Raw genomic sequence first — 14,747 nt, forward strand, 5'->3', positions numbered from 1 at the left:
CCCACGGCTTTATCGATCACATTCTCACCTGGAATCAATTTTTGTAATTTTTTCAAGACTTATACACGCCCTGATACCGTCAGTATCTACATATCAAATTTGAGCGCAATCAGATGGAGGATGCCAGAGATCCTAGAAGACACACACACACAGAAAGAACGGATTTTATATAATATATATATATATATATAAGTAATGTGGACTTATCTTATAAAACAAAACAGAATCTTTACAGTTAAATATCTTTGCACAGAAATCTAATACAAGACTTCCTATCTAACACTTTTACTCAACTTAAAAGTGAAGAACATAAAAATGAACGAAATACTACTAAGCATTTGTGCTAATGATTCTGCTAGGTCGTTGCCCTCAAGACAAGAAATATTGTAATGAAATTGGTTGAAAAGTTAATCAAGTGCAAGAATGTGGAAACAGAGAAAAATTACCAGGCTTAGATTTTGAAGTTAAACTAGGCGGAGATGGAGTTGATGGCTCTTTCTGGATAGATACAGTATAATCTGATTGCAGTGGCATTTCAAAAGAAATATCTCTGCTCCACACTTCCTGTAAAAAGAAAGAAAACACATTTTTATAAGTGTGTTTGTGTAGTTGAGAAGAGTGCTCCATAACCATGTGGTCTTGGGTTCAGTTCCATTGTGTGGTACCTTGTAAAAAGTGTCTTCTGTTATAAACCCTGCACCGAACAAAGTTTTGCGAGTGGATATGGGTTTCTTTCAGTTTCTATCTACCAAATCCACTTACAAGGCTTTGGATGGCCCAGGGTTATAGTGAAAGACCCTTGTCCAAGGTATCACACAATGCAACTGAACCTGAAACCAAGTGGTTGAGGAGCAATTTTCTTCCAAACTTGTTTATATAAAATATTTTTTTTGCCAGAAATCCCCATCTTTCGGATACGGAGATTCCGGAAAATTGCCAAAAATCAGCATTGTGAAACCCCCACCCCTTTCCTCACCAACTTCTTCAATTTTGACTTTTTTGCCAACACTAATCCTAAAACCCTAACCTTAACCCTAAAACCGTAACCTTAAGTAGAGAAATGTTTTGAAATTTTTGTCCGAATCATAATGGCCATATCTTTCCGCATATTTAGAAAAAAAAAATTCTTTAAAAACATTTTATAAAGATTTTTGGTAATTTTTTTCAGAATCATAATCTCCATATTTTTCTGCATATTTTGGGGAAAAAAGTTCTGAAAAAAGTTGAAAATGAAGGAAATGTGAGTGGATTTGGGTTTGGTATTCTCTTACTAAACCTCATGACATTGCTTCAAATAAATCTTGATTTTATGACTGTTCCATTTAGAATGTCTGTCTACTCCACCAACTCTACCCCAAATAGATTCTACCCACTGTCTTCTCTCACCCTTAAATATACAAAGGATTTGATAAGCTAGTCTATAAATTAAAACTGACCACCCCGTAATAAAACTAAACAACAGAAAAATCAGTGACAGGCAGTGTCTTCTTGAAAATAAATTTCAGTTACATCTATGATGTTGTTGGTAAAACATGTTCTTTGTCTATCTCCTTATCCTCTTGGAGATTTTAGGTAAAATTATATTAATGTGTCCTTCTAATTTAATTAAATTCTATGTCTTTGTGCAGCTGAAAATTGCTCTACATTTTAAATTGATGTAATGATTGCATTGTTCATGGAGTCGCATGAAACGATCATACTGCATTACCTCTGGATATTCATATATATATATATATATTCTCATATTTTTTTACTTGTTTTACTTATTTTATTATGGCCATGATGGAGCACTGCCTTAAAGGGTTTTTAGTTGAAGAAATCAACCCCAGGACTTATTTTAAGTCTAGTACTTACTCTATCAGACACTTTTGCCAAGCTACTAAGTTACAGGGATGTAAACACACCAACATCGGTTGTCAAACGATAGTGGGGGGGGAACAGACACAAAGGTACACACATACACACACACATATATATATATATGACGAAGTGGTGAAGCACGACCTTCGGACGTTAGGTCTCACCATGGAAATGACTAGAGACCGAGACCTATGGAAGTATGCTGTGCGTGAGAAGACCCGGCAAGACTAGTGAAGCCATAATCCGTGGCCCCTACCTGGGACGTAGTCAGTCCACCTGTGCATACCTTCCTTCTTGTGACACTTGTAAAGACCTGTTGAGGCAAGTGAGAATCGAATCGAATCAAATCAAATCAAATCGAACCAAATCAAAATAGATGAACATCAATGGAATTTGTATCCTTGTGGTACCAGTGCCGGTGGCACATAAGAAAACCATCCGAACGTGATCGTAGCCAGTACCGCAACGACTGGCCTCCGTGCTGAGGGCACGTAACAAACACCATCCGAGCGTGGCCGTCCGCCAGCCCCGTCTGGCACCTGTGTCGGTGACACATAAGAAAACACCATCCGAGCGTGGCCGTCAGCCAGCCTCGTCTGGCACCTGTGTCGGTGGCACATAAAAAACACCATCCGAGCGTGGCCGTCTGCCAGCCTCGTCTGGCACCTGTGTCGGTGGCACATAAAATCACCCACTACACTCTCGGAGTGGTTGGCGTTAGGAAGGGCATCCAGCTGTAGAAACACTGCCAGATCTGACTGGCCTGGTGCAGCCTTCGGGCTTGCCAGACCCCAGTTGAACCGTCCAACCCATGCTAGCATGGAAAGCGGACGTTAAACGATGATGATGATGATGATGATATACATACGATGAGCTTCTTTTAAATTCCGTATACCAAATCCACTCCCAAGGCTTTGGTCAGCCTGAGGCTATAGTAGGAAACACTTGCTTAAGGTGCCACACAGTAGGACTGAAACTGGAATAGCATTGTTGGGAAGCAAACTGTCTGTCCTTTTCTCTCTCTCTTACAGACACTATCTTTCTCTCTATAACACACATGCTCTTCTTCTTTGCTGCATAATAAAGGCTGGTGATTCTATATTTCTCCTTGTATATTGGTTTCAAATTTTGGTACAAGGCCAGCAATTTTGGGGAAGTGGTATGTTTGATTACATTAGCCCCAGTGCTTAACTGGTACTTATTTTATTGACCCTGAAAGGATGAAAGTCAAAGTCGACCTCAGCAGAATTTGATCTCAGAATGTAAAGATAGACGAAATGCCACTAAGCATTTTTCCCAGCATGTTAATGATTCTGCCAGCTTACCACCTTAAGCTTCCCCTTGTATATTACTGGTAATAGGCTTTCAATCTTGTATTTATTTACGAGTGTTACTGGCGACTGAGGTTCATTACAAGCTTATTATTTTCAAAAGTGGATTATTGTGTATTCATTGAGGAAACTGCTGGAAATCCACATAGATTACCAGATTACCATTGCGGAATTATCAAGCTATCAGCTGTGAAATTATCATGGGGCTGACATCATTGTACCACTTAATCAAAATTGGGTTCCATTTTCAGAATACCTGTTTGTTATAATTCCTGATCATCTCATGGTCGATAGTAGTGAAGTACTACTTCATCAGCCTCAGTTAATGTTCTTTTTTCTATGCTGGCATGGGTTGGACAGTTTGAAGTAACAAACAACCCAGAAGACAGCACTGAGCTTCAGTGTCTACTTTAGCAGTGTTTCTACAGCTGGATTCCCTTCCTAATGCAAACCATTTTACAGAGTGTACCGACTGCATATTTTTGTGGCATCAGCACTGGTGAAGTCATCATCAAGTACTTGCAAGACACAATCTCTAATCTGAGTAGGATATAGTATTGAAGGAGGTGAAAATATGATAAAAGGACAGGGATACAGGAACAGGTGTTTTGCTGAAAAGGAGAGAAAATATGGCTTCTGAAGAGAGAGAGAGAGAGAGAGAGAGAGTGTGTGTGAGTGATGGTGTGGGCATACCCTCAAGGTACAAGATGTGGAAGCACATGGCCTAGTGGTCAGAGCAGCGGACTTGCAGTCAAGGGATCATGGGTTCGAATCTCAGACCAGGCGATATAAGTGTTTATGAGCGAAATACTTAGCTCCACGCAGCTCCTGCAGAAGGTAATGGCAAACTTCTGCTGACTCTTTCGCCACAACTTTCTCTCACTCTTTCCTCCTGCATCTTGCATCTCACCTGTGACGGACCGGCGTCCTGTCCAGGTGGGAAACCTATACGCCAAGGAAACCGGCCCTTATGAGCCAGGTGTGGCTTGAGAAGGAACAAAAAACCCTCAAGGTACAAGGTGCATATGAGAGAGAGAATAGGTGAAGAAGAACAGAAAAAGTAGGTAAGTGCACTAGAGCATGAGTGTGACAGAGTGTAATTTTAACATAGTTTTATTCCTGTAAGAATCTTTATTTGTTTGCTTGTGATCATTAATAAATTATATTCCCATATCTTGGCTTTCCCTTTTTCTGCCATGTTGTCATTGGCCTATGTAACTACTACAGTCTGGGCGTTTGTCTGTGACAAGACAAAACGCAAACAGTTTCTCTCTCTTTCTCTCACACAGACACACACATACATACACACTGAACTACAAACACAAGTACAACAGAATAATGGTTGGTACTTACCACAGTCGGTATTTCTTCAATGTCTATCATGACATCTTTAAATTGTCTAAACCCCAAATCCATGTCAGTAAGAATGTCTGATCTAGTGACTCTGTCCCGTCTGAAAAATTGGAATTAAAAATTATTGCACACATACACAACAACAACAGCAACCATAATACATGAAATTCAATTACTTGGTCAATTATTTAATGTTTGTGTATATATATATATATATATATATATATATACAAAGAGCAATAAAGATTCAAGTTAATTTTAAAAAATTTACTTGAATATGGTACCTAACTTAGATGCACCAAAAAAAACTATACTGATTTAACAATACAGTAATGTGGGGTGATTATAAGCGAGAAAGAAGCAACAAGAATGGATAGGTTTTTAGTACGATCGTTTCATACAAGGACAGGTTTTATTAAAAGTTGCAAAGATTACAGCATATAAACGTGATTAACGTGATATAATGTGATTAATGTGGCAAACACCTAATCATATAACAAGGATTGATACCTACCTCATTGTGTTCAACCATTGTGAAATTTATCGCCTGTGAATATGAAATTCATCTCCATTTCTCTGGAAATTTACATCTACACCATTGGAATCTGTGCATATATACAAAGGATTAATTCACCCTCTCTGTAATGCTAATAAGCAGGAATTGAGACCCACCTCGTTGTAATTAACAATGGATAAATTTGTCTTCTGTGAGTATATAATCCCTCATCATATCTATGGAAATTCATATGGATTAGGTCACCTTCTCTGTGATGCTATCAAAACTTTTTAATTCTGTGATAAGACTGTACATCATCTTTAAAGAACTTTAATGAACTTTAGAAATCTGTTTAATTATCTACATTACTTCATGAGTATAGCCTCAAACACTAGGATGTCTAGAGAACTTACATGTATTTTAGCTGATGAGTACGGGACTCGTTTATATGCTGTAATCTTTGCAACTTTTAATAAAACCTGTCCTTGTATGAAACGATCGTACTAAAAACCTATCCATTCTTGTTGCTTCTTTCTCGCTTATATATATATATATATATATATTGTTGTATTTCAGAATGGTCATTTTGCCAGTTTAGCCAAAAATCTTGCACAACAAATATATAAACGTAATATATATATATATATATATATATACACATACATACATATAAAATATACATGTGTGTGTGTGTGTATATATATATATAAATCTCTCTCTCCCTCTCTATATATATATGTATATATATATATAATCAAAATAAGCAACAAGGATATCCAAGGTAGTGTACTACACTCGTTTCATGCTACACTACCTTGGATATCCTTGTTGCTTACTTTGATTATAATCACCCCATTTGATTTATATGGATAATACCATACAAAATTCTGGTGCCTTTCACTTAAGTACCATGTTCATCTGAATCTGAATTTTGCTGAACTTATATATATATATATATATATATATACATATATATATATATAATAATATATATATACTTATAGGTGAGTTCAACAAAAATTTCAGATGAAGTTGAGGCACCAGAATTTAGTACGGTATTATCCACACAATTTCAAAATAAGGTGATATATATCGACCTCAGTGTGTAACTGGTACTTAATTTATCGACCCCGAAAGGATGAAAGGCAAAGTCAACCTCGGTGGAATTTGAACTCAGAACGTAACAGCAGACGAAATACCGCTAAGCATTTCGCCCGATGTGCTAACGATTCCGCCCTATAATATTGCTGAGGCACAAGCATGGCTGTGCAGTAAGAAGTTTGCTTCTCAACTACATGGTTCTGGGTTCAGTCACACTGTGCTGCACCTTGGGCAAGTGTCTTAGACTGAATCCCTGGGCAACAGACCAGAGCCTTGTGAGTAGATTGGTAGACAGAAAATGAAAGACGCCTATCATGTGTGTGTGTGTGTGTGCATGCATATTTGTATTTGTGTGTGAGTGTGTGTATGAGTTCGTTTCCTACCTCCAGATGATAACTGATGTTGGTTTGTTTATGTCCTTCTAACTTATCAATTCAGCAAAACAGACCTATGAAATAAGTACCAGGCTTTAAAAATAAATACTGGGGTTGATCTGTTCGATTAAACTCTTCAAGGCAGTGCCCCAGCATGGCCACAGTCTAATGACTGAAACAAGTAAAAGTTTAAAAAATAAAAGCTCTACATGTATTTTTAGTTGTTGTTTAATTCCAAGTTAACTTGGATTAAGCAGACCCTTATAATTCATTGGGGGTTAACCTGGAACTGAACAATGCCCTGAACAAAATCCAGTATGATATACTTACAATGGAATTGACTGAAGTTCAATAGGATTGTGAACGACCCTTAAGCTTCGGAACTGAATAAAAAGACTGTTTACCTCATCTGGAATGGATGAAAAATCAGAAAAGAATTTTTATCAAAATTTCAAGGAGTAACAAATTCAGTTGGCCCTAAAGGGTTTCTTTCATTGTAGAAAAGGCAAACAGACTGTAAGATGTTTAACCCTTTAGTGTTTAAACCAGCTGTATCCGGCCCGAATATTCTACTCAAACTGGCCAGAACCAGCATCTCACACCTACCCTGCAATGTCACCCTAAAAATAAACAATTACATTTTTCAAATCTTGAAGTTACAAGATAATACCAGATTAATATTTTAAAATGTAAGTGAGTAAGGATTACTTTTGACATATTAATTTGAACACTAAAGGGTTAAGGAGTACTATTAATCTTTTGAATGTAGAAAGTAGATATATCTGTTCAAAATTTTATTACTCTTAATTACAAAAGTGGTTTTACCCCACAGGGTTTTTTTTTTTTAAACTCTCCTTATGCAGTGAGAAGCAGAAACATCTCCAATTATACTTTTCACAAAAGACAATTTTCCATATTTTCTTAATTTTTTTCACATATTTAATCAAATAACTCTTTCTAGAGGAAGAATTAAATACTTTAGTGGTGGATGTAAAAACCATACCTACAAGAGATACCGAAAAAGTATTACAGAAGCAGAAAATATTAATTCTGTTTTTGGTGGATAATTAATGTCATTATGGGAATGACTATCAAATTTGATTATGCAAAGGGTTGTGGAGACATATGTCTTAGTGGTTAGGGTGTTGGACTAATGATTATAAGATTGTGGTTTCAGTTCCTGGACTGGGTGATCTGTTTTGTTCTTGAGCAAAACACTTCATTTCATGTTGATCCAGTCCACTCAGCTGGTAAAAATGAGTAATTCTGTGACTGACCAACATCATGTCCAGGGAAGAAAATATAACCCAGAGAAACCAGTCCTATGATCCTTACAGAGCAATGTGGACTAACCAGGTTTTATTGAGAAGTGTGTATTGTACAGACAACCATCAGAAGATGCTGCTAAACAATCATTGTGTTACATCCATGACCACAATACATAACTGAAAACGACTCTGCAGGTTGTGAAACTGATGTTTGTTTAGTAAGCGGTATTGAGTTCAATCCATTTTGTGGATGTGCTCACAAAAGATGTTGGTTCTTACTGATGGTCCCGGGGTTCACAATGACAGTAGTGTAATTATATATATATATATATATATATAATATGAAATTATTGTATACAGTGCTCAGGTGCACCACAACTTGTCAGAAAGTGCATATAAAGTACATGCAGTAATGTAGAAATGTCTGGAAAGCGAACAATGTATGAGTCAGATACATGCTTGTGTGTGTATGGAGGGGAGAAAATCAAGTGTAGTGTTGGCGAATCTCAGGAAGCATGGAAGTTTTGAAGGATGCAGTGCTCCGACAACTAACAACCGATGCCGGCAGTTTGTTCCATGCTTCAGCAATTGCTTCAGTAATTGTAATCTCTGAGGATGGAAATGTTTCAGATTCTGGTACTTTCTGTCATAACTATGAAAAAGAAGTTAAATCTGTTGTCAAAGAGACAGACTGATAGAAGTAGTTATGTAGCTTGGTCCTGATCAGAAAGAGAGGCAAATCCAGAAAGGAAACTTTCTATGAAGTAGCTAAATTGCTAAATATAGAAGCCAAGTCTACCACAACTATCCTCTGTCATAGTGAAAATAATAGAGCTGAGCACTCCAGACACATGTACCCTTAATGTAGTTCTTAGGGAAATTCAGTATGACACAGAACATGACAGGGCCAACCCTTTGAATTACAGATACAACTCACTTCTGCCAGCCGAATAGAGTGAAGCAACATGAAATAAAGACTAGCTCAAGGACACAACACATTGCCAGGAATCGAACTCACAACCTTACAACTGCAAGCTGAATACCATAACCACAAAGCCATGCACCTTCACTGGAAGTGCAAGCATGATAATGTGATATATGAGCTTTTATGTTGCAGTGATATCATAGAATTGTTAACATCAGTGAATCATTGTATCAACCAGACTATCTGATGATACAGTATGCTTCTTTGCAGTGTTGTAGCTATTGTAGCAGGCAGGCAAATAGCTCCCCCTGAATGGAACACCAGCCAGTTGCAGGGTCACCCATTTACAGCTGAGTAGACTGGAGCAATGTGAAATGAAGTGTCTTGCTCAAGAACACAACATGCTACTGGTCTGGGAGTCAAAACCACAAACCTGCAATTGTGATTGTAACACTATAGCCACTAGGCCACGCAGCTTCGTAGAAGTGTTAACATAGCACCGGTAAAACAGAATGGGTTCAATTTTGTTCAGCTAAACCCTTCAAGTGGAGGTGCAATGGCCCAGTGGTTAGGGCAGCGGACTTGAGGTTGGAGGATCGCGGTTTCGATTCCCAGACTGGGCGTTGTGTGTGTTTATTGAGCGAAAACACCTAAAGTTCCATGAGGCTCTGGCAGGGGGTGGTGGCGACCCCTGTTGTACTCTTTCGCCCCAACTTTCTCTCACTCTTTCTTCCTGTTTCTTGAGTAACGCTGCAATGGACTGGCATCCCATCCAGCTGGGGGGAACACATACACAACAGAAACCGGGAAACCGGGCCCATGATCCTGGCTAGGCTTGAAAAGGGCACATAAATAAATAATAAACCCTTCGAAGAGTGTCTCAGCATGGCCAATAAGTTAAAGATAAAAAGATAACATGTGTACACACGTACACACACAGAATAGTTGCTTAATGATACTAACATATTCTTTCATTATAAGAGAGTAATTTTAAGATGATAAAAGAAGCAAAAGGTATGTGTTACCTAATAAAACTGAGCTCTGCCGCTGGTATATAACCAAGGTACCATACATCAGCTGAGTGGATAAGTAGAGGGACAGGCGCTGTCTGACAGTTTTCGCTCTGAGGTACTTTAAAATAGCATGGCTGAAAATGAATAGCATGACGATGATGATGATGATGATGATGATGATGTGGATGTTGATAATGATGATGAGGTTGCTGATGAAGGTGATAGTAATAATGATGTTCTTGTTTAGCCCCAAGTCAACTGTCATCAAACAGACCAACGATCAACAGCATTCCAACTATGACCATCCTGTCATTTTTTTTCTTCCGTGCAGGAACCTGGATATCATAATCTAAGGTATCCTTTCAAGATCATTGGGTGTGATTTGAGTGAAGAATAGCTGAAATTTCTAGCAGATCAGGTATTCATGCAGAGTGTTCTCGTTGATTTGTATTGATGATAATCCTTTCTACTATAAGTACAAGGCCTGAAATTTTGGGGGAGGGGACTAGTTGATTACATCAACCCCAGTATTTCCCTGGTACTTAATTTATTGACCCTGAAAAAAGAAGCCCATCGTATATATGTATATGTATATATATATGTGTGTGTGTGTGTGTGCGCATGTTTGTGTGTCTGTTTTTGTCCCCCACAACATCGCTTGACAACCGATGCAAGTGTGTTTACATCTCCGTCACTTAGCGGTTCTGCAAAAGAGACCGATAGAATAAGTACTAGGCTTACGAAGAGTAAGTCCTGGGATTGATTTGCTCGACTAAAGGCAGTGCTCCAGCATGGCCACAGTCAAATGACTGAAACAAGTAAAAGAGTAATCTTTCATGGTCAAACTGCAACCTGTGTGACATTCTGAATGGCATACTTAACAAAAAATTGCCTCAAACTATTTTAGTAGTGCATCAAGCCTGATGGTGAGCCATGTCTCATGCAGCCTGTTTTGCGGAAAAGGTTGCCAGCAATAAACAGCTTATTGTGTTCTTTCTTTGTATCGAAAATTAATATAATAATAATAATAATGGTTAAATTTCATCTTCAGTACCATAAATCCTCGAGTATAATCGGCATTCTTTTCCCAAAATTTAAAGGTCAAAATCCCTAGTGCATACAATATACAAGTTTAAAAATGGAAAATATTTTCTAAGCAATGTCTGAGTCTCTATTTGCTGTCTGGCAATGTTTATTCAGACGCATTTTGTGATGTCAGGTGCGAAAATACATTAAGCTAAGCCTGAAAGCAATGAATTCATAAAAGAATCATCCATAACTTGCAGTAAGTAACATTCATTAAAATAAAAGTATTCAGAACACAGAATAACATGTAACAAAAACAATTTGCAAACATATTTACATTCCCATATAACAGTTAAGAACACCACAGACTTATAATTACTCACCATGTATCTACTAAATCTACACCACATACTTCTCGTCTTGATAGCTTTCGGCCTTTGGTTGCTGCCAGCCTGGATTTTTTATTTGTTAAAGAAAGAGTAATAAAAAAATTTATTAATCATGAGAATCTAGAGAGATATAACTTCTGGTTTTTACAAAATTAAGCTGGTGATAGATAAATCTTCAAATGGAGAGGATAATGCCTCTTCAGTCTGTCAGTAGTGTGTACTCACTAGCAACCATATACTAAGATAAAAAAGATCGCTAGTGACATAGGAAAAATCACTGGTGTTGCAGTAAATTGCTTAGCTGAATAAAATTTTTTTTTGAACAGAAGCAGTACCAGATTAAAATAGTCATCTATATATCATACTTAATGCAAAAGCATAAAAAAAAAACAAATTAACTGCAATGTCTATCTGGAGATAATATCTCATAGACATACAGTTTTTAAAAACATGCAAATTTTATATTTTCCTTAATTCATCTAAGATTAATTGAAACACACAAATAAATTGTATCTGATATATAAAATATATGGTCACAAAAGGATTAAATACTTATATGAATGTATCATTCTTTTATCTTTATTTTTTAATTTTCATTAATTTAATTAAATTTTTTTTAACATTTTATTCATTTCAGAATTTGTACCAAAATTTATGTCCACTCAAAAATGGAAGCAGAATTTACCATATCAGAGCAAAACGGCCTCCTCTTCGATTGAGGATCTCAGTGCTGTAAAACATGACTTAATCTGAAAAGAAAAGGAAATTTTGCTTTAAAGAAATGGTTAATAACAATAATAATGAAATCTCACACTGACACCAAAACATCACAGGTATTTATTTTGTCGATCAATGGTGTGGGTAGGACTTGAACTCTCAAGGATTGTAACTAAATACAATAAACCACACATGCACCAACACACACACCCATTACCACAAGGAAAATGAGACGACAAAGGAATAATCTATAATCTTATGAACTAGTACATATATATATATATATTGCAACACTTTATCAGTCCTGGTATATACACTTTAATAAGGATTTATTACATTGGAATGAGTTCATATGTTTGTAAGGAAATAAGTATAAGCTAATGTCTAACAACTAAGATTGGACACAATAAGAGTAATGTCACACCTGTCCTAATGTATGACTCATAATACTGGCAAATAGTAAAAGGAGACATGAATAAGATCAATACTTCCTACAGTTGGTATCAGAAAAATCTGTCACATTTTCTGGTTCAACAAAATCCTATGGAGTTGTAACTTCATAACAGGTTGCAGTACAGTTGTCTTCGAAATAAAAAGATGGTAGTGTCCATCATAATGCTACCTTAGGTAGCATTAGACATTACAAGAGAAATGAAAGTCTGGATGGCCAAGGAACATAGCTGGTGTAAGAACATTTGAAGATGGGTTGAGCTTAATAGATCTGATATAAGACAAGGTAAAGTTGCTCAAGACAAGTCTAATTGGTGTTGAGCCATTGTAAGCTTATTTTATAAAATTTCTCTATGTGGTTGTCTGGTTAGAAGCTTGCTTTCCAACCATGTGGTCTTGGGGTCAGTCCCTCAGTGCAGCACCTTGGTTAAGTGTGTTATATCATATCCCTGAGCTAACTGAAGCCTCGCAAGTGGATTTGGTAGATGGAAACTAAAAGAAGCCTGCTGCATGCATGAATGTATGTATATAAAAACAACAGATGGATAATGGCTCATTCACTAGAGCTGTTTCCAACAAATGTTTTAACTAATGAACAGTTTTCATGAGAAAAAAAAAAGTTTTCATCAGGTGAATACACATGAATTATACATTCCAAAGTCACCAGTTTGTGCCACTCCAAGATTCCCTGACTGGTACTAGTCAATTAAAACAATTCATTGGAAACAGCTGCAGTGAACGGACCATTATCCATCTGTTGCTATTGTTATATATTATTCACCATACTTGGAACCATCTATTAGCATGCATCTGGAGTCTATTACAATTGGTGCAGTGTGTGTTCCTAAATACAGCATTGAGATACGTAATATACTCAGTCGGATGTGGTCTATCATATATACAACTGGAATAATAATCTGTCTATACACCAGTATGTAGGTATTTGTTCCTATGCTTTTGTAATATACACAATTCCCTTTCTGTAACTCAACCCAATATTTTACCATTTAAATACCTGATTCACTTGAATCCTGAACTCTTATAATATATATACATACATGTGAAGGTGCATGGCTCAGTGGTTAGAGCATTGAGCTTACGATTGCAAGGTTGTGAGTCTGAATGCCGGACTGGGCTGCGTGTTGTGTTCTTGAGCAAGACATTTTATTTCACGTTGCTCCAGTTCACTTAGCTGTAGAAATGAGTGGCGACATCACTGGTGCCAAGCTGTATCGGCCGTTGCCTTTCTCTTGGATAACATCAGTGGTGTGGAGAAGGAAGGCTGGTATGCATGGGCGACTGCTGCCCTTCCAAAAACAACCTTGCCCAGAGTTGTGCTTTGGAGGGCAACTTTCTAGGTGCAATTTCATGGTCATTCATGACCGAAGGGAGTCTATATATATAAACATATATATATATATATATATATATATATATATATAAAATAAGGGTAGCTTGTTTACAATTTTACAACCAAAAGGCAGAAATATATACATCACTATAGTGGTGCTTCTTGTAACTATGAGTTGTTTTAACTCTTATTTCTAGCAATACTGGTGCTGACTAGTACTCTCAGTCACGTTAGTGATGTGTGTGTGTGTGTGTGTGTCTGCATGTACGTGTGTTCCTTTGTCATGACATCACATGATGGTTGTAAACAAGCATCACCTTCATACAAGTCTTCCATGAAAAACATGTATAGCATCCAGCCGTAGAAAATCTGTCTCAGTAAATTCTGTATGACTTATACAAGCATAGAAAAGTGGAATGCTCATATTCCATACCACTGAATGTTTGAAAGCAAAAATGAAACTAAAATTTCACTCAAAGTTGTCCAAATTGAATTCAACAAGCACTACACTTTTCAGAAGGATTTAAGGTGGAATTAAATATCGGTTTCAATTTTGGAGATAAGTTCCCCACAAATTACTTTATAATCGTAATTATGTCGTTTCAAAGGTATTTTTATATAAAATTTCATTGAAAAAGAAAAACCATTTTCTTAAAAGTTATGAGGGAAAAACTCGGATTTTGTGAATTTTCCGATGTGTTCTCTCCCCACCCCTTTGGGAAAAGATGTTCCCCACAAATTTCTTCCTAATCGTAATGTATGCCGTTTGAAAGGTATTTCTATAAACTTTCATTGAAAAAAAACCCATTTTCCTAAAAGTTAAGAGGGAAAAGCTCGGACCTTGTGAATTTTCCGAAGTCCTCTCCCCACCCTCCCGTTGCTTTGCACGGATTTTTTAAAATATTCTTTTTCTACACATTGTTTCACACCCGTCCCAGTATTTTATTTTATTTTTTTTGATTTTCGTTTCCGGGTCAAGATGTAAACATTAACCAAAAATTTACCAAAACAATGTCCTAGGGTCGATTTGTTTGACTAACCCCCCCCCCCCGCAAGGCGGTGCTCCAGCATGGTTCCACTCAAATGATTGAAA

General features: G+C 37.0%; 1 protein-coding gene across 1 annotated transcript; it reads right to left on the reverse strand.

Annotated features, from left to right (window-relative positions):
* Window positions 1-411: 411 nt before the first annotated feature.
* On the reverse strand, window positions 412-11,892 carry LOC118766119 (meiotic recombination protein REC8 homolog). The gene is made up of 6 exons (XM_036509383.1): window positions 11,822-11,892; window positions 11,131-11,199; window positions 9,734-9,855; window positions 6,846-6,924; window positions 4,497-4,644; window positions 412-564 (listed from the first exon to the last, which is right to left on the reverse strand). Exons 1-6 carry the CDS (start codon window positions 11,875-11,877, stop codon window positions 412-414), a joined length of 627 nt encoding a protein of 208 aa, XP_036365276.1. The 5' UTR covers window positions 11,878-11,892.
* Between the last annotated feature and the right edge of the window lie 2,855 nt (window positions 11,893-14,747).

Source organism: Octopus sinensis, linkage group LG14 (assembly GCF_006345805.1).
Source record: "Octopus sinensis linkage group LG14, ASM634580v1, whole genome shotgun sequence".
In the NCBI taxonomy this organism is placed as follows: domain Eukaryota; kingdom Metazoa; phylum Mollusca; class Cephalopoda; order Octopoda; family Octopodidae; genus Octopus; species Octopus sinensis.

Coding starts and splice junctions, on each gene's coding strand:
- LOC118766119 (XM_036509383.1), bottom strand. CDS start 11,877: ATGTTTTACAGCACTGAGATCCTCAATCGAAGAGGAGGCCGTTTTGCT. Junction 11,200..11,821: donor GGCCGTTTTGCTCTGATATG/GTAAATTCTGCT, acceptor TAAAAAATCCAG/GCTGGCAGCAACCAAAGGCC. Junction 4,645..6,845: donor GAACTTCAGTCAATTCCATT/GTAAGTATATCA, acceptor CCAATTTTTCAG/ACGGGACAGAGTCACTAGAT.